The sequence below is a fragment of the Diabrotica undecimpunctata genome, chromosome 8 (genome assembly GCF_040954645.1).
Source record: "Diabrotica undecimpunctata isolate CICGRU chromosome 8, icDiaUnde3, whole genome shotgun sequence".
Lineage (NCBI taxonomy): Eukaryota > Metazoa > Arthropoda > Insecta > Coleoptera > Chrysomelidae > Diabrotica > Diabrotica undecimpunctata.
In genome coordinates, this window is record NC_092810.1 from 119,962,872 (window position 1) to 119,987,082 (window position 24,211).

A 24,211-nucleotide genomic window follows, 5' to 3' on the forward strand; every position below is an offset into this window, starting at 1 on the left:
TAAATTATAATAACAGTAGATAGTTTTTAAAATAGAAATTTTATTACAAACGATATAAAAATTCAAAATAATTTTAAAAATTAACATATTTATTTTATTTCTTTAGTCTTCTATATAGTGTTACTGTTTACTACTTTACTACTATAGCACAGAGCTAAAAGTACAGATATACGACGTAGATACAAGGTGAAAAAGATCAAGAACTAGGTAAGAAATATAAGAGTAGACTGAAATGATCACATAAGCCGAGCGGTAACAAATAGAGTAGTAAAGACGGCAAGGGACGATTTCCTAATAGGAAGGCGATCAGTAGGAAGAGCACGTAAACGATAGAACGACAATTTACTGGAGGCACATTGAAAAACAGACAGAGCCATGTCTACATAAAAAGAAGAAGAAAAAGAAGAAGGAGGAGAAGTCTTCTTAATAAATGATATTTTTCCAATCAACTTCTTCTAAATGTGCCTATCTTCTAGAGATGTTGTCGACCACATTGACCCATCTTATTCTATTCACAACAGCTCGAAATAGATCAGTTGACGATAGAACAATCCACTTCCTAAGATTGGTTAGGATATACGTCCTACTTCCGGAGCCTCTCGTACCCTCATTTATTATTACGCATAATGTTTATTACGCTTACGCCGAAGTAAGCCAATTTTCTGTCTTTGCGGTGTTAATAATTTCTTTGTCTTTTCTTAGCCTCTGGAGAAGAGTTATGTTACTTGTATGGTGTATATATTAGACCCTCAACATACTTCGGCAGCACCACATTTTAAATGCCTCTAATCATTTTATGGCATCTTCTGTAAGGCTCCAGCTTTCTACTCCATAGAGGAGGACACTAAAGGCGTAACATCTAAGAATTCTTATGCGTATACTGATACTTAAAGATGTTGCAGAGAATCTTCCTAAGGCTATTGAAAGAGCTTCTGGCTTTTTCAATACGACTTTTTATTTCGTAGCTGTGATGCCAAGTATCCTTAATATTGCAGCCCAAATAGCATATTTTTTTATTCTTTATCGCCTATTGTAAGGGCGTTTATGTTGGTGTTCTTACTAATGATTATTATTTTTGTCTTTTTGCAATTTAGTTTTAGGCCGTATTTGTTATATGTTTCTACAACGTTATCCATCAACCTTTGGAGGCCCTGCGCACTATCTACCAGCAACACTATCGTCTGCATATCTAATATTGTTTATAAGTTGGCCATTTAGAGCAATTCCATCTTCTGATTCCTTCAAAGTCACTCTAAAGATGTTTTCAGAGTATATGTTAAATAATGCCGGTGAGAATATGCAACGTTATCTAACTTCTTTTTCGACTGTAAAGATCTCGGACAGTTCATTTTCTAATCACACTGTTGCTTTTTGTTGGAGATATAACTTCCTTTGAGGTGCTTCCCTCGATCCGAGTCCTGCTCTGAATCCAAATTGAACTTTGCTCAGGTATTCTTCTAATTTGGTGTATATGCGCGTGTGAATGATAGTAAGGAGTACTTTAAGTACATGGCTTATTAAACTAATTAATCTCTGTTCTTCACATTTTCTAGCGTTGGCTTTTTAAGAAAGTGGAATTAATATTGATAGTAGCCAGTCTTTTGGTAAGTAACCAGTCTTGAGTATGTTGTTAAATAGCTTCGGTATTACTTAATTTGGAATCTTTCTTATAAATGCAGTTACAGCCACACCAACAATATTGGTGTATAGAGCATAAAAAATTGTACAAGAAGAACACTGTAACTCAATTTCTATTATTATAGGCTAAAATAATGAGCATACATTTGATATCAATACATTTGGTCTAAGATAGTGAGCCAAGTTTTCCAGTAAAATACACTGGGTGGGGATATTCTCATCCCTAATACGTTTAATATATTAACAATGACAAACAAGGAACGTTCTGTAAGTATATTTGGGTATATCTATGTATGAATAAAATGTAACCAAATAAACTCCTGTGGACTAGTTGCATAACTTATGAACTATGGATATGTCATTACCTGTAGATCTATTGATTGGACATGACGCCCACTCACTTATAAACATACATACACATACATACCCAAACACAAAATGCACCGTATACACATGCACATCTTCTCCATGCTCACCAGACAGCCGCAGCGTAACCGACTCATCAATCTCATTCGATTTGATTTTTGCTGTAACTACTAAGTTTCCCAATTTCGAAGTGGAACACCATCGTGTCCATGAGATGTATGACACAGTGGAACATTGTTACCTAAGTGATTTTCCAGAGAGCTGATAAATACTGGGAGATTATACCCTTACCACAGTAAGCCAAAGGAATCAATGTCGACGGCGAAATGCTCTCCCACCTTTGATTGGCGGACGACATTGTTCTGATAGTAGACATAACAATACATGACAATTCTGTTACTAAGCGAAAATCCAAAAGTCGACTGCAACGAACAGCATTAGTTTTTAAATCTAAATACTCAGGTCATGAAATTCAAATTGCCATGGGCCGCATAGGGAGCTTGATCAGACATCTTTAAGAGCAATATGACCAATTATTTGAAAAAGAAAAAGAAAACTCAGAGTAGCCCAAAGAAAAATGGAACGCTCGCTACTTAAACTGACTTTTAGAAACAGGGTTAGAAACGAAGAAATAACAAGAAGGTCAGGCGTCACAGCTGTTATGTAGCACATAGCATGGCTGAAGTGAAACTAGGTAAACCTAGTAGTCAGAATGAATGACAGGTGGTGGATCCAAAAAATTACAGTGTGGAGACCACAAGCAGATAAAAGAAAAAGAAGTAGATCACCTACACGATGGACAGACGACGTCCAAAAAATCGCTGAGAATTCGCTGCAGGAACCTCAAGACCTACAGAACTGGAATACATTAGGGGAGACCTATGTTTAAGTTTGGACGCAGAAAGCTATATGATAATAATTACATTAAGAGTGCACTTCCTTCAATGACACTATTTCCTGCTCACTAGTTGAAATTAAATGTATATGAGACACAAAGAGGTAGCTCAGGAGACAACTTTAGAGAATGAAAAAACAGTCTTCTCTTTTACTTGTCTTTTGTGTACACATATTCTTTGTTGCGGCATTTATTACTTTTGCTTCTAATGTTCCAACATTCTTCAGTGTCTAGGTTGTCTGTGTTTATCAGTATTTTGAATAATTGGTCTCCAATTTCTTCCTATCATTTAGTTACCTCAGTTTTTCGATTACTAGCTGTTCTTTTGTTTGTTTATTCATTACTGTTATCAACATTTACACGTCCAGTTCTAGATATAAGCTTTCTCAGCTCTTTCCTCATGTCTCTGTCTTGTGCTACTTGAATCTAGTTACTGCCAACACGCTGCAGGTCGTCACTTCATCTGGTTGGTGGGCGTTCTCTACGCCCACCCTATCTCTTATCTTGGCCTCCACTCAACAATACGGTTTGTTTGTCGGTTGTCTGATAGCAAGGATGACGTGTTCTGTCTAATTCCATTTTAGTGACGCGATTTGTTCAATAGCGTCTGTTGTTTTCGTTCTATGACTTATTTCTTTGTTTACCATTCGGTCTTTCAAAGACCACTCCATAAGTAAGTACAGGTAACAGGCATTGGTCAAAGATTTAAGTCTTAATGCATATGGATAGGTCCAATTTAAATACATAGGTACTTTTATTTATCAAGGGCAGCCCAGGCTAATCCTATGCGACGTGGGAGCTCACATGTTTGGTTATCCCTACCCAATCGAATTTTGTGTCATAAGTACTTATACGATGCAATGTGCTTAATACCCCTTTTGTACCAGATTAGTCATTATTTGCGTCTTGTTCATGTTATTCTTTAGTCTGGCTTCCAAGGAAGCCTGATATAATTTTTTCAACACTATTATTGCCTCATCTATATGATAAATATAATAATATATGATAAATAAACTTAAATGAACGAACTCTCCATTTAAGTTAATACCATAATCGTTCAAATCTGTCTTTTTACATGTACATATGTTCTAAAACCGTTGTCAATTGCTTTGAATAACATGTGTTCTTGCCGTACTTGTCGCTATACACATAATTTATTTGATTCTTGTTAAAACAGTTTTACTCTACAGGTGGTATTTTAGTAGATATAAGTAATATTTGATTTTTTCTTCAAACGTCAAATAATGATGACATTACTTATCTAACTTGATCCTGTCAAAGTTTGATGTCTCCACCGGCAGCAGTTTTTTTTTTCATTTCTTTACGGCGGAGGGAAAAATGTTGTCATGGCAACAATATGAAACATGTCACAAAGCAACAATACAAATATCATTAACAACAATTAAACATCATTTTTATTTATAGTAATATTAAAAGTACAATTAGTTAATGAGGCATTTTCAAAATTGAAATCGTGCAAAAATGTTCCCAACTCTTGATACGCATTGGTAATTGTTGATGATACAGATGGTCAAGAACAACTTTCAGCAACCATTCCCGATGTTGGCGAATCATGAGGGTTTAAAATTTTTTGAGCATTATCGTTTTTATTTCTTATTGAATCCTCTATATGTATATCCTTCGGCAACCGTGCTTGATTTCCAGCCCCCATGTCGTTTGAGGCATTCTAGATTTCCGCCTCCATCAATTAAAAGTGTTGCTGAAGTTCGTCGTAAAGAGTGACCCGTGTATGCGCTTGCATCGTTTAAACTTAAATAACTAGCTACTTTTTGGGCTACTGCGCTGATCGAATGTATTCCCATGACGCTTCGGTAACACTTTCCATTTTGGTACTTGATAAAAAATCGGTTTTCTGTGAAATTTTCAGGCTGCAGTGATGCATACTTTTTATACAGTTTAATGTAGTTTTGACCAATTATCGTAAAAGATCTAATTTGTCGTGTTTTACTTTCTGGGATTTTGATAATTATTACATTTTCTTTATCCTCAATGTCCACAGTCTTCATTTTTACCATTTCGTCGCATCGACAGGCGCCGGTAACCCCAATTAACCAAACAATCTGAAATATTTTTATAATTTAGTAGAGTATACTACATGCTTTGCAATATAATTTTTTTACCTTTAATCCTAAATACAACTTATCTGGCGCTTCAAACAAAAATGTATCAAACTCGTCTTTAGTGAAAACTTTAGACTTCTTTGCAGTATATCCTTCGCTTGTTTTTTTCAGAAAGGCACGTAACTTTAAAAATTTGCTTATATCCACTTTTTCTAATAACTAACTCGGATTTTATCATAGAGTATCGTGACCACATTGTAGAAGATTTCCATTTATTTTCATTTTTCATTATATTAAAATATGCCAGTAAAACGTCTTCGGTAACTTGCCGTACTCCTCTTGTATCACACCACTCTTGGAAGTGTTTGTACGCTAACCGATACTTTATTCCGGACTTGGAGGGCCCCAAACGTGCTACTGCATCATTAGTCGCGGACTCAATTTCGTTTAGGTTTTCCATTTTCGCACTAAATTTGCGCTTGCAGTTGCAATAACAATAAGCTGTCTTTAATAATTGCAAACAACTGTCAAACAACTGTAACCAGGGAGACGCAAATCCCACCGACGACTTAATTATTTTAATTTCTAACATCTAGACGACTTTGATAGTTGTCACAGTTAATTTCGAGTAAAAATAGCGTATGAATTGTACTATTTATGGTTGAAAATTGCTACGTTTGAAGAAAAAATAGTATACTTTATTCGGCAAAGAAGCGACTTTTCTTGACTTGCCCTCTATTAAGCGCCTCACTTCGTTCGGCGCGTAATATCGGGCGCGTCAAGAGAAGTCATGCTTCTCCGCCTCATAAAGGAATATACTATTGTTAGTGTAGCAATGGTATATTCGGCATTCTGTCGATGCTTTTAACATTTTATACTGGCTTATGGTACTGATTATCTGACTTTGTTTGTTTATGTTTACCTTGCGTTCTTAAGATCGGATACACTCTTTCTCGTTGTTTTACATGTACGATGTGTGTGGCGAATCTTTTGTGTATTAAGTCGTGATAAATTTTATATGGGATATCTAGCTAAATTAGCTTTGACTTTACCTGATGATGAGTTTTTTGTACAGGTAACTAAATAACATTCCAGTTAATAAAAATAAAAATCCAGAAAACTCCTCATATATGTGAAAGAGTATTTATTATAACGAAAACAGTGTAGAAATAGTAGGTATTAACGAGCTGCATTAACCCTTAACTACTGACGTGAATGTTTCAGGACGTAGACTCTGACATGCGGTATGTCATACCGTTGCCTATTCTCCTTTGTTTTTAATATGGATGTATCTTATATCACTGTATTTGTTTTTTATATCAACTACGGAATGATTCTTCACATTGCTGTAGCATAATATACTGCTACAAGTAAAATAAACTTTACTTTTTCAAGAATATTATGAATGCATGCATAATATTTAAAAAAATGGTGGACGTTACTACAAAATCGTTTATAAACTAAATTACAAGAAAAATTGATTTCTTGTGACTAACAAATAGTAAAATAATGTTAAAAGAAACAGACTAATGATTTAAATTTAATGAGAAACTAAAATACAAAATTCTGACAATAACCAAAAATTACAATAAAGTAACTAGTCATTTTGCGCGCAAGGTCCGCAATTTTTCTTTGTACACTGTAAGCACACTGGTTTTCCACAAGGAAAGCACACATGAAAAGTCTTTCGCTTTAATGCACTTGGGCTTGGGCATAAGTAACACGTCTTCTCTTTCTCAAGCCTTTCTTCAAAATCTGCTTCTTTTTGGCGTTTTTGTCCTAGTATTCGTTCAATACCACATAATAATTCCCTCGGGATTTTGGGATTTTCGAGTCTTCTTTGTAGATGAGGTAAAACTAATTGTTTCGCCAACTCCTTTGTGTAGTTTAGCCTTTCCATATTATCTTCTTGTAGTGATTGGTACACAACATGCGAATTAACAGCAGCTATGTAAATGATGCGGTAAAAAATAGTAAGTGGCCGTCGGCGAGAACGACGTTTTACAGAATATTTGGCACACTTGGCATCTAAAGTATCGACACCTCCTTTCGTACGATTATAATGAGCTATAATTTCTGGTTTTCCAGTAATCTGATCCGTGCCTATTGAATGGTGCATCGAAGAAATAAGTAAAAGAGCCCTCGATTTTTTTGGCACATGGGAAATTAGGGATAAAGTTTTCGTAAATCCGTAAGTAGTTGAATTTACTTGCCTACATCGGTGTGGCTGGAATTCCGGAGGGATTTCCCGTTTATTTTTCTTGAGGGTTCCCACATACGTTAACTTCTTTACTTCTAACTGCTTTACTAATTCTATAGAACTAAACCAATTATCAGCTGTGATATTACGGTTAGTTCCATAAATAGGTTTAGCAAGCCGAAGAACAGATTGAGTTGGTTTATTCATCTTCTTTTCTTCCTCAGATAACCCAGTTCCGTCAGTATCCTTGCCTCCATATATATAGGCATTGTATAAGTAACTTGTTTGTGCATCGGTCAGACACATTATTTTAATGCTATATTTCACAGGCTTATTAGGCATATACATTTTAAACCTACACCTTCCCCTAAAGCCGACCAACATTTCATCAATACAAATACATGTGCCTACGGAATACAGTTTTTGACAATTTGATATGAATATATTAAATATGTTACTAATGGCTGCTGTTGGATCTATCTTTTTTCTTTCTTCTCTATCCAGAGGGTTATCAAAACGTAAACATTTTAGAAATATTGCAAATCTTTCTTTTGACATAACACATCTAAATATATCTCTACTAGTGCCATCTGTAGCAAATATAGAATTTATATCTTTGTCATTGGATTTGAAAGCTGATGAGTATAAAAGCATTCCCAAAAAGGCTTTTAGTTATATTTCATCAATTTCATTTAGTTCTGGTCTATTCATTCTTTAATAGTTTTCACGAATTGCACGTAATTTATTATTTGTCCATTTACGTATTTCTTGTATTATATTCTCAGAAATAAGATAATTAAAAAAAAAATGATGAAGTTTCGTTTGTTACATCTCTGGACCGCACAGCTGGTACTTTTGTTACAAGGTTGTGTAACGAAGTTCTTACATTTTTCGAGGGTGCTGTAGTAGACCACTTAAAACGATTTTTGCCATAAAAATATGACTTACCATTATCATTTAAATGATATTCGTCTTCAGAACTTTCCGACTGCTCACTTCAGGTGTCGTGTGAACTTTCAATACATACTTCTTCGCTTGCATCGTCAACATCACTATCACTAAAATATTCTAAATCACTAGGTACTTCGTCAGCCCATTGAGATAAAACAGCCTCAAAATCATCATCTGAAAGCTTTACAGTTTTGCGGCTAAATTTAGAACAACTGGATGAACTTGCTGCCATACTAACAGCAAAAGAATACACTATACTGCTTTTAACTATAGAAACGTAAATACTTGATACCACAAGAAAACTTTATGTCAACGTAGCTCAAAGACTAAACGTGTACTAAAACTGCAGCAGTTGAGAGCAGGTACAATTAAACCCCACTTGAAGGTACACAGATGGTGTTCTAAGAATCTTTTATACAACACGTTTTACAACAAAATATATTTTCGGCTCGGTATGGCATACCGCATATCAGTGGTTAAGGGTTAAACAATAGCAGGTTGCTAATTCTGTAACAAGTGCGCTATACACTAATACAACAATGAAGAGTTAAATCGCAAAAAACGTCAATGATTTGGAAAAACAAAGATAAAAAATAACAAAGAATTTAACCATGTTGGATGACAGTAAACAGAAAATTAGAAAAAGGAAACGAGACACAAATAACTATATGCCTATATACTTTTTATATTTATTATTTCAGTATTTTAAAACTTACCTGGGGTAAAATGCCCTGGATTAGAATTTGGATCGTGTTCAAAGAAATAACGATCTCCTCTTCGTAGCCTCAAAAACTGCTCTGCGATGATATCTCTAAAAACTGGGCCAACCAAGCTTCCATCAACTTTATCTTCTAGTAATCCTCCAACCCATAAATCTACGTCATCTACAGTAGAGTATACTTTACTTAACCGTTCGCCATACTGAAATTTAAATTAAAAAAATTAAAAGTATCTCCATATTGTACAAGTACGCGGGTGAATTGATATAAAACTAGCCTTTGATAGAAAAAACAAGTTTTTTTGGAATTAAATCGATTGATTTCTCAACATAGTCCCCTTTTAGCTCGATACACTTAGTAAGACGATATTCCAATTTTTTTATCCCATCCTAATAGTACTTTTGTTCGAGCTCTTCAAAATAGGCCGAAGTTTCAGCGACAACTTCATCATTTGTTGGGGTCCTCCGAGCCTTTTTTTAGGTTTGGAAACAGGAAAAAATCGCTGGCTGCAAGATCTGGGGAATACGGTGGGTGTTCAACCAATTCATAGCCCAATTCGTGTAATTTTGCCATGGCTACGGCCGATCGGTGAGCCGATGCATTGTCTTGGTGAAAGAGCACTTTTTGCGTTCCAAACCGGAGCGTTTTCGACGCAATTCGGCATCGAATCGATCCAATAATGCTGCGTAGTACTAGTTCGCCATTAACTGTTTTTCCTTTTTCCAAGTAGTCGATGTAGATGATGCCCTTAGCATCCCAGGAAACAGTCGCCATCACTTTGCCGGTCGAATGTGCACTCTTTGCCTTCTTCGGCAGCCCTTCGCCGCGTTTGCGCCACTGTTTCGACTGTTCTTTGGTTTCCAGTGTGTAATAATGCACCTAGGTTTCATCAATGGTGATAAATCGCCAAAAGCGTCTCCGAAGTGGTCACACGTTTTTGCATTTGTTCGATTGTCAGCAAACGCGGCACCCATCGCGCGGATAGCTTTTTCATGTCCAAATGATGGTAAATGATGTTGTGTACGCGTTCGTAGGAAATGTTTACGACCTCTATCAAAGGCTAGTTTAATATCAATCTATCCTCGTAAAATTGTAAATAAAAATATTGATGTTGGTAATTTCTTTTAAAAGATGTTTGTATATCAAGAAGGATACAGAGTTGTAAAAAGATTTTACGTTGTGATAAATCTCTTGATTTTCAGTTGAAATATTAGTCCAGTTTCTGAACCTACAAATAGGGTATTACCTCAGAATTCTTTAAAACCATCAAATTTTCTTCTTCTCGAAATTTTGACAGGAGTTGTAAAATAAGTCAAGTAACAAAGGGTATGTAATGCCGATATATGCTTTTGCCTTTCACAAGATACAAGGGGATGGACTTTTGGCTAGCACTGTATATTCCATAACAATGAATACACGCCAAATAGATATACCACAATGGCCATATGATACAAAACGGCATTCTGGATCGTCATGCAGAGGGTATAGAACGTTATAGGGTTATAGGATCAGGGTAAATATCGTTGAGAATAAAATGAAAAAGATGGATGTTCTTGTATGACTAGAAAGGTATAGGATATTTGAGTTTATTGTTTTATTACGTATAATATTAAAGTTAATGTCAATATTTCTGTTATTTTTTCTGTTGTGTTAATTCAGAAAGAGATAAACTATCAATAAGTTTTTAGTTAGAAATAATTCGAAAGATACGTCGAGATATATCTATTTTCATAAATATGGTTACCATATGCCTTCGCTCTTCTATAATAATACATTAAAACAGGACGCTTACTTCGTTGGGTGATACTTTCATCTGATCAAAGGAAACTTAGTATTAAAAATTTACAAACTATGCAAAATATTACATTAAATTAATTACAAAATTAATAATCCATTCAAATAAGTACAATAATTCTCTTACCTCGGGACCAAAATCTCTGAAGGACTTGTATCTTGGTAAACCACTTAACTCTCTGTAATCGTTATACGGCCTTAATCCATGATCTCTTCCTCTTTGAATATTTATCGACGGTAAATCTACTCCAAATGGACTTCCAGCTCTAAACATGTACTTTGTTAACTAGAATAAAAGAAAAATATTAGTTTGTGTTTGTACAAGGAGTACGTCTATATTTATTATGAATTTTCTTACATGTGATAAATATTACAAGTGTGTAATCATACATTTTTAAACTTATTTGAATTGAACTTTATAATCCAGTAAAATAAGGCAAAAAAGGGGGCAAACCTCGGAATAAAAGATAATAAGCTAAAAATTTGCATACGTCTTTATTTTGATGGTATAAAACTTACCTCAAAAGTCTCATATAATCACGTGTCCGCGACTAAAGATAATAAAGGTCAAAGGTCACAAAAATGAGTTTTCTGCAAATATCTCGTTTCCCTTACACTTTATGACATTTATGGTGGTAAGAAAAATTGTAGAATGGAAAATTCTCTTCAATTTTTGTCTTAAGTACTTTTATGTACCTTTAACCCTTCTTAAGATAGAGCGCAAAGAGTGGGAGACCGCTTACCTGTGTATAAGGTAACGCGAAGTCAGCCAGTAGGATTCAATAAATAATAAGTTATATAGCTAATTATTCACTTAAAATACTATTATTATCATTAAATTTTTATTATTTATTATTTAATAAACTATATTTATAGATATTAATTATAAAATATATATTTTTTATATAATATTTATTTTATTTTTAACAAACATACAATATTAAATAAAATACTTTTCGTACATATTACTACGAATATTATATCTCGAAATACAAATCTCTTGTACGGCGGTTGCTGTTTCTGCGAAGCTGTAGCAGATTCTCCTTTGTTATATATGACCTAACCGATTTTTTTTAATATGACTTTCTACACACCGTGGCGAATGAGTTTGGGACTTCTTTGTATATACGCACAATAGCGGTGGAGGGATATTTCACTTGATGATGGGAATAGTAGGGTAGAGCTATTTCTCTGCGTTAGTATTTCTTTACCGAAAAAAATTTATTTTATCGTTCAGTTGAAAACGACATCTTAGCATCGACACAAGTATAATTTTGAGTGAATATTTTTAATTGCAATGGCTGATTTGTGTTTTATTTGTAACAAGTTAATTTCAGAAGGTGTCTCTGTGAGTGTTGTGCGTGGCTTACAAACATTAAAAACTGAAAGTATTGAAAAAAATGACGATCATATAAATTATTTAAATACTTTGACTTCTGTGATGGTTCATGTTGAGTGTCGAAAAGTGTATATAAGTAAACATTCAATTGCTGCATCGAAGCGACGTGCAGAAGAGGATGAAACTTCAACTGCAGCAAGTCCACCTCGTAAGAAACGAGAAGAAGTATTTGATTTTAAAACATCTTGCTTGTTTTGTGGTTAAGTAGCTAATGAAGCCATAGAAAAAAAGAAAAATATATAAGAACTGCTGAATACAATATTTTGCAATTGCAAGAAAGGTTGTGGTTCTAATTGCGGATGCAGGAAATCAGGATTGCAATGTACTTTAATTTGTGGGCAGTGTAATGGACAATCATGTCTAAACGCTTCATCAACTTCAGATGATTTCAATGAAGAAAGTGAATATGCACCTGATATTCTTGAATATTTTTATTCTGATACTTTAATAAACGAGAATGATGATGATGAATCCGATATTGAGCAGTCAGAGGAAGAAGAAGAAGAAGACGATGAAGAAGAAAATTATTACAAAAATATTAACCATACATAATAAAAGAATATATATTATATTTGTAACTTTAATAAATCTATTATTGGATTAATAAATAAATATATAATTTAAAAAAATAATAAATATGATTTTTTCAGTATTTAATTAAATATAAATATGATTATTGTTGAATTCTGCACTTGATCTTAATTTATCGTATATACAGCTGTTAAAAATATCATTAAAGTTTATTTGAAATATTTCATTTAATATTGTATGTTTGTTAAAAATAAAATAAATATTATATAAAAAATATATATTTTATAATGTATATCTATAAATATAGTTTATTAAATAATAAATAATACAAATTTAATAATAATAATAGTATTTTAAGTGAATAATTAACTATATAACTTATTATTTATTGAATCCTACTGGCTGACTTCGCGTTACCGTATACACAGGTAAGCGGTCCCCCACTCTTTGCACTCTATCTTAAGAAGGGTTGAAGGTACACAAAAGTACTTGAGACAAAAATTGAAGAGAATTTTCCATTCTACAATTTTTCTTACCACCATAAATGTCATAAAGTGTAAGGGAAACGAGATATTTGCAGAAAACTCATTTTCGTGACCTTTGACCTTAAATATCTTAAGTCGCGGACATGTGATTATATGAGACGTTTGGGGTAAGTTTTATACCATCAAAATAAAGACGTATGCAAATTTTCAGCTTATTATCTTTCATTCCGAGGTTGCATCCTTATTTTACCGGACTATTAGGACAAAACTCATCACACTACTTTTTGCTTTTAAATGTAATTTTTTAAACGGTTGTAGTGTGTAAGATATAATATATTAGAAACAAAAAATTAAAAATTTACAAATAAAAAGCATTATTTATAATAGGAAATGTTTTAGGCACATACAGAGTGGACCAAAAGTTTCGAAAAGCTAATTATCTCTTAAATAGATGGTCCAAATTGTAAAAAAAAACTGGAATACACCTATTTTTCAATATGAAGATTTGAAATTTGATGTTTGTAAAGTTGTCAGATTAATAATATTTTTGATACCATTAGACATTTTGGTTTTTAAATACAACAGTGTATATTGTACCTTTATCAAAATCTCCACTTCAATACCAGTTCAACCGTATACAATACTTTCGATTTTATGTAGTCAGGAAAAATTTAACAAGATAAAATAAAACCCTAAAAACGCCCAAACTATTTACAACTAAATTTGAACATGGTACTTAAATGTTTACTACATTGCAAAATTAATGTCTACCTAAACAAGTGTTTAAAATGTCCTCTATTGTCAATTTGTAAATTTTGTTCTGGAATTTACTGGAGAGATGGGAAAGGAAAATCCTGAGGAAGATATATGGAGGAATAATAAGGGACGGTTTATGGATAAGAAGATCAAATGATGAATTAAAGAAATTATATAATCAACCTAACATAATAGGAGTCATAAAGGCACAGAGACTAAGATGGCGAGGTCACCTAGAAAGGATGCCGAACACGAGGTCTCCAAAAGGGGTACTAAACTACACTATAACTTTAAAAAAGAAAAAAGGAAGGCCAAAACATAGATGGAATCAGGAGGTAGAAAAAGATATGGAAGAAATTGGACTAGAAGGCCAGAAAAGAAAAATGAATAACAAGAAGGAATGGAGAAAAATCACATATCGAGCCAGAGAAGATCTCAGTACATAAAGGAAAGCGAAAATGAGGAAAGAACAAACTTTTTAAGCCATGGGCCTCTAAGGCCTTTAGTGCTATTGTATATATTGTCAATTTGACAGTTTATTAAACGATGGTAGTTTCTCCGGATTTACAAGGCTCTTTAAAACCTGCTGGATTAGTTTTATAAATTGTTCTTTTCAAGTGTCCCTAATAAAAATGGTGATACAGGGTGATACAGGGTGAGTCATAACTATTGGGACATAGACTAAGGACAGGTTATTTGGACCAAAATATGGCTAGTGGGCCAAATATGCCTTAATAAAATATTGCAGAGAAAAAAGATACAGGGTGTTAAAGTTAATTTTTGTTTTTCGTTTTTTGCTAATAGTTTCCCTGTATATTTATAAATTGCTATCAAAATGGGCACATAGGCATAATCTTAGACAAGAAATAGGATTTTATTTACAATTCCACTATCAAATACCAAACTAATAAACAAAGTTGCAACTAACGTAAGGTTTCCGTTTTGACGATAAACCAAAACTAAACACACTTTAACTTAAAAGAACTCACAAAAACTCAAACTAAATGTTCTACATAATCTCCTTCGATTTCTATGCCTTTTCTAATCCTTTTTATAAAGGATTTTCGGACGTTAAAAAAATATTATTCTGTCCCCTTATAAGATTAGCTGCATTTTGAATGTATCTCCAAAGTTCGTCTCGTGTATTAATTTCATTGGCATCAACTAAGGACTTCATATGTCTCCAACAATAAAAATCTAGCGGGTTGTACTCAGGACTTCTTGGTGGCCATTGAAAATCACTGCCTCTGCCAATCCATCGTTGACGAAATACGTCATTAAGATGATTTCTAACAGCTAATGAAAAATGAGCTGCAGAAACCATATTTTTCTTCTTACATCCAGTGACAGATCATCTGAAAGAATAAATAAGAATCTCCATTTAAATTCGGAGGAAGAACATAAGACCCTAGTAGTTGGTCGCCTATAATGCCACACCAAATATTCAATTTAAACTCATGCTGAAAATGTCTAGCTTTAATAGCATGCGGGTTTTCTTCTTCCCAATAATGACTATTTCGCCAATTAAAACCCCTCGTCTGGTACAAGTTGCTTCGTCGGTGAACATAATATTCTTAATAAAGTGTCTGTCATTGCGATGTTTATTCAGAATTAGTTGGCAAAACTGTAACCGTCGTGGAAGATCTGTTGGAAGTAAATTTTGAACAGGAGTGAAGTGATAAGGATGGAGGTTCTCTTTTTTTAGAATTCTAACAATAGACGACTGACTTACTCCTGTTGCTGCTGATAGATGTCGTGAACTTATTTCAGGATTTTCATCTACTCGAACCAAAAGTTCATCTTCTTGATTTGGTGTGATTTGTTTCGGTCGACCACCCCGATTTTTAGTGTGAAATGACCCAGTTTCACCTAAACTACGATATAGTCTTGCAAAAGTTTTGTGATTTGGTTGCCTTCTGTTTGCGTATAACATTCCATACCTTCTGGCTGCCGAGCGAGCGCAAAAATTTTCTTGTGCGTATACGCAAATCATATCTCGCATTTCTTCATTAGTAAAATGATTTTGACGAGGCATTTCAATCAAAAAAAGTAATGATTACTTTTAAAAAATGCAACATTACACTACACTGTCACATCAAAAATAATTTAATCTGAACAAATGACATTTACCAACAACAATTATCTGACAGTCCAAAGCATACTTTTCATAAATGAAATAATATTTGAAATCCTTTTTTAATACTCTAAGCAGTTCGACTGCGCTTTTATCGAAAACGGTTGAAATTATCATGTTTAAACAAGAGTACCAATTTTACCTAAAAATGATGTTTACGTCATATTTTCTAATAAAAATTACTAAGAAGTTTCATCAGAAAAAGTTTAGACTCAATTTGATCATTAGGAATGATCCACGTGGCGCTCTCTATGACAAAACGTAAAATTGTAAATAAAATACTATTTCTTGTCTAATATTATGCCTCTGTGCCAATTTTGATAGCAATTTATAAATATACAGGGAAACTATTAGCAAAAAATGAAAAATAAAACTTTAACACCCTGTATCTTTTTTCTCAGCAACATTTTACTAAGGCATATTTGACCCAATAGCCATATTTTGGTCCAAATAACCTGTCCTTAGACTATGTTCCAATAGTTATGACTCACCCTGTATAAATGATGTGAAGAAGGTATGAGCACTTAAATATCCATTAATCAATTAAGAACATGACATAGAAGCTGCAGCAAAATTATTTGTGTTTTCTAATAATGGTTTGTTTCTAATAATGGTGCTTTTTAATGGTTTTTCTTATTCGGCTCTAGTAAATCCTGATATCAAACCCTAACATATTAAAAATGTGTGACGGGATTATCTAAAACGATTTACGTTCTTGTTTTCGAGATAATCAATTAGTTTTTCCGCTTTAACTTTAACGTTTTTTATCCCAAAGCGACCTTTGGGGATATCCTCACATGAGAAAAATAAATATATGAGTCTCTTAAGATGGTCCAAGTGGTACGTTAACTAGGTTTTCAAACAATAATTTTCAAAGACTCGCTACAAAATAATAAGGGACTTTCGTATTCTTTTAACGTTTGGAAGTAGAAACAAACATTTATATAGGTAGTTTATTATTCTCTTTAGAACAAAAATGAAAAATTAAAATAAATGTTTTAAATATATTCTTTCGAAGCAAAAATAATATATTAATCAAATATAATGATACATCACTACGAAAAAAATGTAAAATAAGATTTTAAAACAATGTAAACATTACCTACAATGATTTAAAACAAATAACAATATCTTGATTACGCTACATTGTATTCAGTGTTTACAGGCGATAATATCGAATAAGTGTTTTTTTTTAATGTATCTTCTGTAACTGCAGCAGACATTATAAAAGGAGCGAAGGTCAAGGTTCATTACCCCTCGTTGCCACATCGCCTTTGATAACGTCTACCTCAGTTACAGACGTAACACCATGAAGAAATAATTCCAAAGCAAGAACTGCAGACCCTGAACACAATGTACACATACAAAACACTCACAACGAACGCCTAAAATCCTGAATATCATATTGCTTAATTTTGCAGGATTATATAACTTTAATATCACAATCGAAACCTATTGCATTTTAGTTTCATAAACTTTAAGAATATAAAGTTTTAAGCCAAACTGAAATAGAATCACTATTATCCAGAATGTGGCGAATTGATGTATAATGGCACAGTCATATAAATCCCCCATTATTCAAAAATTAATATTTTAATGTTTGTGTATTATGTTTTCAACGATTTAGGTTTCTAATTACTGGGCATCTCATTTCTCTAATTTGTTTAATTTTAATTTATTTTACTCAAAGGACCATTAGAAAATAGGTAAACAACGCTGATATTAAAGTATTCTCTAAGTACTCGCGATGCTGGTAGCAGCGTGGGACACGGAGAAACTCTTATTCCGGGTATGGTATATAAGTATCCTGATCCAGTACTAGATAAAAGACCATGGTTTGAGTCTCGCGGCGAAGAAGACAGAGGTGGTAGAACTTAAAGGTCTGAGAAAGAGAGATGGAATTGTGTTTGATTATGCAGGTTCGGCGATCACACCTAAGAAGTACGTTAATAACCTAGGAGTGATCTTACATAAGACTGGGAGTTAAAAAAGCCCGTCTGAGAGGTGACCCATAAGGCGGCGGAAAAGGCGATGGTGCTGGTGAGGGTAATGCCGAATATATTTTTCCCTCTCTCTTTGGCCTTAAATATTCAACTTTTATCTTTCAGTCGGGCATTATGTCCTGCGAAGCTCTATTTTAATTTGGTAACATGTTCTATATTAGGGGACCCAAATCCGAAAGGAGGAGGGTTTTACACGAAGTTATACATTATTTACGTAGCACCAGTATAGAGTGCGACTGTGCAAACACAAGTGCACAAGAGGCTTTTGTTACGCGCTAATATCCTGGATCAGATATTTGAGAGAATGGTTTGAATAAGGTTCGGATTAACTGTTCAGAGCGGCTGTTTGTAAAGTAAAAGAGCCATGATGATAGCCAACCTTTTCGCAGCGAAGATGGTACCTGAAGAAAAAGTGTTCTAAAATATCTTCAGTTGTTTAGTTAACTATTTATTATTCCATCACGTCTTTAGCATTTTTAAAGAGTAGAGGAAATAAATTATCTATTATATTTCATTTCACATACGTTGCGATTTAAAAAAAAACGGGTGTGGCAATCCAGTGGGACTGCCGGTGGAAGTTACACTTCTATACACGCATTCGCCGTTACAAATTTATTTGGGAGTCAATCTGCACAATCATTACATATTTAATTCTATAGGTAGGACATAGCAGAAAGAGAAACAAATTAATAACAACTTAATAACAATGAAGGATTGAATCTATATTTTGATGAAAATGTATATTTTTATTTTCATATATGTATGAAAGGAGTGGAATGCAAATTTTTTTTACACATACTCTGCAGTAAAATTCATTATCTATTTTGTTATTAATATAATAATACAATACAAATTAAACTGCAATATTCATAAGTATTTAAAAATGATAATAATATACATAAAACATACACTACAATACAGTGCAACATAATTCCATATAATAATACAATACAAATTAAAATGCAATGTCCATAAGTATTTAAAAATGACAATAATGTAATAATATTAATAAAAAAGTCTTCCACGACTTGGAATCGAACCCCGGTCTCCCTGTGACAGGCGGGGATACTGACTACTACACTACCGAGGACATAACACAAATGTATTTTAAAATTGACAGTTCTGGATCGTACAGTGATTTATTGAGATTATTATTTTGCAATACAAAAGAATAATATAATTATGAACATTTAATAAATAATACAAAACATATCACTTAAATAATAATATTAATAAATATTTTATTATATGTATAATATTATATGTATATTTATCTTTATATAATATATATAATATTAAATTATATATACAAAAGGAACATTTTTATATTCGAGAGAGGAAGAGAAAGAGAAAATATATCTTCTGTCTCTCTCTTACTCATTATCTTACATATGTAATAATTTCACAGATTCACTCCCATACAAATTTCCAACGTGGAGCGCGCATATAGAAGTATAACTTCAAAAATAAAAGATAGCTCCAATACATGATAATGGATACCGCACTAACAGTAAACTATTTTTACAGTTATTTAATGCATAAAGCTGGTACATTTATACATGTTTTGATTAAACTAACTTACCGCCTCTGTAAAAGATCCATCGACTTCCTGTATAGGTTCTGTTGTAAGGGTACTTAATACTTTATCTAGGAATTTACTTTTTCTCATTTGGGATGGGTAAAACATTACTTCAGGAATGGATATCATTTCTTCCAGCTTGTGTAGTCCATAAATTCTATTTAAAAAACATGTTAGTCAGTTTAAAAGATTTTTTATAACCAGTTTATGTACTTGTAAAATATAATTTACTAATATTTTTATTTGTTTTAATTTGGAAAATGTTTAAAACAGTTTTGATTACAGAATAAAAAAAAATAATAAAAAACTGATATTAGAAATGATATATTGACAGTGAAACGTGGTTGTCTAAAAAATACTTCTGGTTATTTATTTTCCTTTCTACTATTCCAATAATATGACTTAAGCTTAGAGCCACTTGTAGAGTAGTACTCAGTACTAGCTTGGTTATAAATGTGAAGACAAAACCAACTGCGAACTGTGGTTCCCGAACACAAAAGATTTCCGCATTAAGCTACACAAAAAGCCAATTGCAAATAAAAGACAAAAATTTGTTCCAGGATACCCAGAAGAATACACAGAAACATTAGCAAACGCTGACCTATCAGTGACTACTGGAGACCTTGACAAAACATGGAAAGACACAAAGAAGTGGATTACTATAACCATCAATAACACAAACCAAAAAAAGTAAATAGAAAAAACATTGGATGACTGAAGAGACTCTCATCCATTTTGAAGAAAGATGAAAACTAGAAGCGGTACATCAAATATTCAGTACGACACAAAATAGAGATAGGCACCATAAATTTAACTATAATAACACTTGTCCAGAAGGGAGAAAAATACTTATATTAAAATCAAATATGCACAACTAAAAGAACATGCTTATCACCAAGAATCTAGAAGAAAACTTTTCTTAAAAGTCACATATCTAGTAAAAGAATTTAAACCACAGACACAACGATGAATAAACACGATATTTGAATAGGATAGTATCAAATAAATATCCGTGGATCAACTCATAATATGGCATAGGGCCTGCAACTATGTCAATACCGTGGATATTTGGACTGAACCTGACCTACATATACAAACCCAAAAACATACACACACAAATACTTACAGCGTGCTCACTTTGTTGCTTTTTGAACATACAATGACATATAAAGCTGACAGAAAGGGAGAATGAATATTTATGATCACTCTAGAACTCGCTGGTTTTCTCCCTTTCACATTGGGTATGTATATTACCATAGAAAATAAAACCAAGAGGACTATTTGAAACTTAATTTAAAAAGTAAAATCAATAAACAAATTAAATATACATACAGAAGATAATATAAATATCTAATATTTACAAATTAAATTATGCGTTATTTAAAACCAGTAGTTATTCATAACACAGATTGCTTCACAAAAGCTAAACTAATTAGCGTATAAAACACAGCTGTTTCACAAACTAAATATTATTGTGATACAAATTGTATATATATATATATATATATATATATATATATATATATATATATATATATATATATATATATCGCACAACCTAAACCGCTTGTCTACAAAAGAAATAAGAAGTATGCTAAAATATAATACGGCAGGATAGGCCAATGACTTTTACAGCTGGTTACCAGATAAATATAGAAGAACATTGGGATAATTTTAAACAAGTATAATATTGCTTTAGGAAGTTTCTTGAACCATACTATATTTAATATAAAATTAGTATTTCTTGAGTTTAGGTTTAGGTCTAGGTTTAGGTAGGTAGGTTGTAATAAATAATATTACATTTGGAACTAGATTTTATCATGCCATTGAAAAATTATATATTGGGCAAACCAGTCAACCGCTTTAATCCAGATATAAATAAAGGTTAAAATGACTCTTTCGCGGCACAAGACTCAGTAGAGTTCAGCACAGAAAATCATGGATTTGTAGCAAATAAACGTATTTAAATATAACATCAAGTAAATGGTACTCGATGTAGCAGCACGTATAGTTTTGTTAACAAATTTCGGTGGTTGTACTATACCCCAATAGAATGATAGTACCCGCTATCGAAAACGATATCTTTTTACATACAGTAACCACAAAAGTATTGATGATGGCAAAGCGGACCTCCACACCTAACTAAGACACGACTATTTTGTTTAGCCGCTGGAACGACTCTCTCTGAACTCCTCTCATTGACCGACTGCAAAAACGGCGGTTAGTACAAGATTTTTTTACCTGTAGTTGATCCTGATAGCTACTGACCTACAAGAAATGCAAACCATGCTTTTAGAACTACATACCGAATCTTCTAAAATAGGACTGAAAATGAATTTAAACAAAACAAAAGTCATGCACTCCGAAGACACCGTGACAATAATAAACGATAAAGTTATAGAAAAAGTTAAAGAATATATATACTTAGGACATAAAATAATACTAAATAGGGAAATTCAAACTAAAGAAATAAAAAGAAGAAGAAAGTTAGCTTGGGCAGCATTCGGTAAACTGAACTATATACTCAGAAATCAACAAATTCAATTACATCTTAGATCTAAAGTTGTTGATGCATGCATTATTCCGATATTAACTTATGCGGCACAAACATGGACAATCACAACAAAGAATATGAATATACTTAGAGTCACTCAACACGCGATGGAAAGAGCAATGCTAGGTATATCACTTAAGGACAAAAAAACAGAGACAAAGACAGAAAACCAAAGTCACCGATGTGGTGCAAAAATCATTTTAAAGTTGAAATGGGAATACGCTGGACATGTAGCTAGGAGCGATCTAAACAAATGGCACAGATCAATTTTAACCTGGAGACCATACCAACACAAAAGACCTAGAGGCAGACCTCCTATGAGATGAACAGATGATCTGAAAAGGACTGCCGGGAAAAATTGGCTACAAGTAGCGTACAATAAAAAACAATGGAAAGGAAGACTTATGTTCAGATGTGGACGTGAATGGCTAGACGAAGAAGAAGAAGAAGTTGATGCTACGAGTGGACGATAACTACCAAATCATTCGGCAATTTTAACGAAATCCACTAATTTTTCTGTGCTTCTTTGTTAAGAAACATACTTCATCCAAACAATGTATGAAGGAACAATCTTTTATTTCCAACAATGTATTAACAACCGTTTATTGTTTGATAGTGTCTGTGTTTTTGTGCGCGAAATCTTGGCTAACCATAGGAGGAAAATCAAAACTAGCAAACTAGCTGTATACAGTCGGGTAACTGCAACACAGTGGACAAATCACAGACAGCCGTACAACAGCTGGCTCATCATATTTCACTAATCCCAAGGTGTAACACTACCGTGTTCAGGTGATGCATGATAGAGGCAACGCAGTGTTGCCTTCTGCAATGTCTGAAAGAGCTAGTGACCTCTGGAGGATTATAGCCTTAATTATGCCGTTCCTGGCAGTATTTCGTCCAAATTCATGGGAACAAATGGACGGCAAGATTAAAACAAAAAGAGTTTTCTTATCATATTATGGCTATTTAGAAATGCATTCACCTCTACAAACGATTAACTAAAAATAAACGTAAAGTTGTACTGTTAATATCTAAAATAACTTACAGAGCACTGGTGAAAAAAAAGGAGAATGACTTTTATTGATTCCGTCTTTTATGTGTCACTAATTTCTTAATATATTTATATATTAGTATATTTCTTTTTATTGATAACAATTTTTTATTAAAATATAAAAACAATTACAAGCCTTTTCATTTTGTTCCTTCGTGTTATTACTTACTTTAAGGTTCCGTCGACTATTGAATGTCCAAATCGAAATGCTGCTGTAGAGAACTCATTTATAACGGAAGGTTCCACCTTTGGATCATAACCGTAGTAATATTCATAACCTTCTTCCAGACCAAGATCAAATTCTTCCATTGTAATATCACCTTAAATTAGTATAAACATAGAATGGCAAAATTTGTTGTTTTTATTATTTTTATTAAGAAAAAGTAACATATTTTTGGATGTGTGGAATAAAAAAATATAATATAAAAAATGTAGAACATATCATTTTGCGGCTGGTACGATATCTAATTTCTTATTTTATAGGTGGGGCAGTCGCATAATGTCAAATGTACGTGTGGATTTTAAAAATTGCGTAAATTTAATACATCAGCATTTATTATAAAATAAAATGAATTAAAAACAGATTTGTCTTATCAGAAACATTTAACGGAGACAATTTTCTTATTTTTTTTTAACACAGGTTATAGGATAAGGTTAAAGTATATAGGTTTAAGATCATGCATAGACCACATATACACACTGGAACAACTCTTGGAAAAAAAAGGCAAAAATAGAGATATACATTTGGCATAGAACTATGGGAGGCAATGTGCAAATTAGAAATACAAACGGAACTTATAGAAGCTACAAAAGCTCTGTATAAAGAAAATAAAGTGTCCATTAAAATGGGAAAATAATCATAGGAAACTTCACCACAACAAAAGGGCTCCTGCAGGGTTGTTACACATCTTCAACCCTTTTCAAAATATACTTAGAGAAAACCTTGACTACATGAAACAGAAAATGCGAAGGCATGGGAATACCGGTACGGAACGAATACCTATATACGTTAAGCTTTGCAGACGATCAAGTAGTGATTGCACAAGACCAAGACGACCTCAGCTACATGATTAAG

At 33.0% G+C, this 24,211-nt stretch overlaps 1 protein-coding gene across 1 annotated transcript in view; it reads right to left on the reverse strand.

The window, feature by feature from the left end:
• Window positions 1-24,211, reverse strand: part of LOC140447918 (chorion peroxidase-like) — a 95,612-nt gene that overhangs the window by 7,589 nt on the left and 63,812 nt on the right. The window contains exons 9-12 of the mRNA XM_072540850.1: window positions 23,306-23,456; window positions 19,535-19,688; window positions 10,772-10,930; window positions 8,848-9,052 (exon numbers count right to left, since the gene is read on the reverse strand). Coding sequence (XP_072396951.1) covers window positions 8,848-9,052; window positions 10,772-10,930; window positions 19,535-19,688; window positions 23,306-23,456 — 669 coding nt within the window. The remainder of the gene's footprint in view (window positions 1-8,847; window positions 9,053-10,771; window positions 10,931-19,534; window positions 19,689-23,305; window positions 23,457-24,211) is intronic.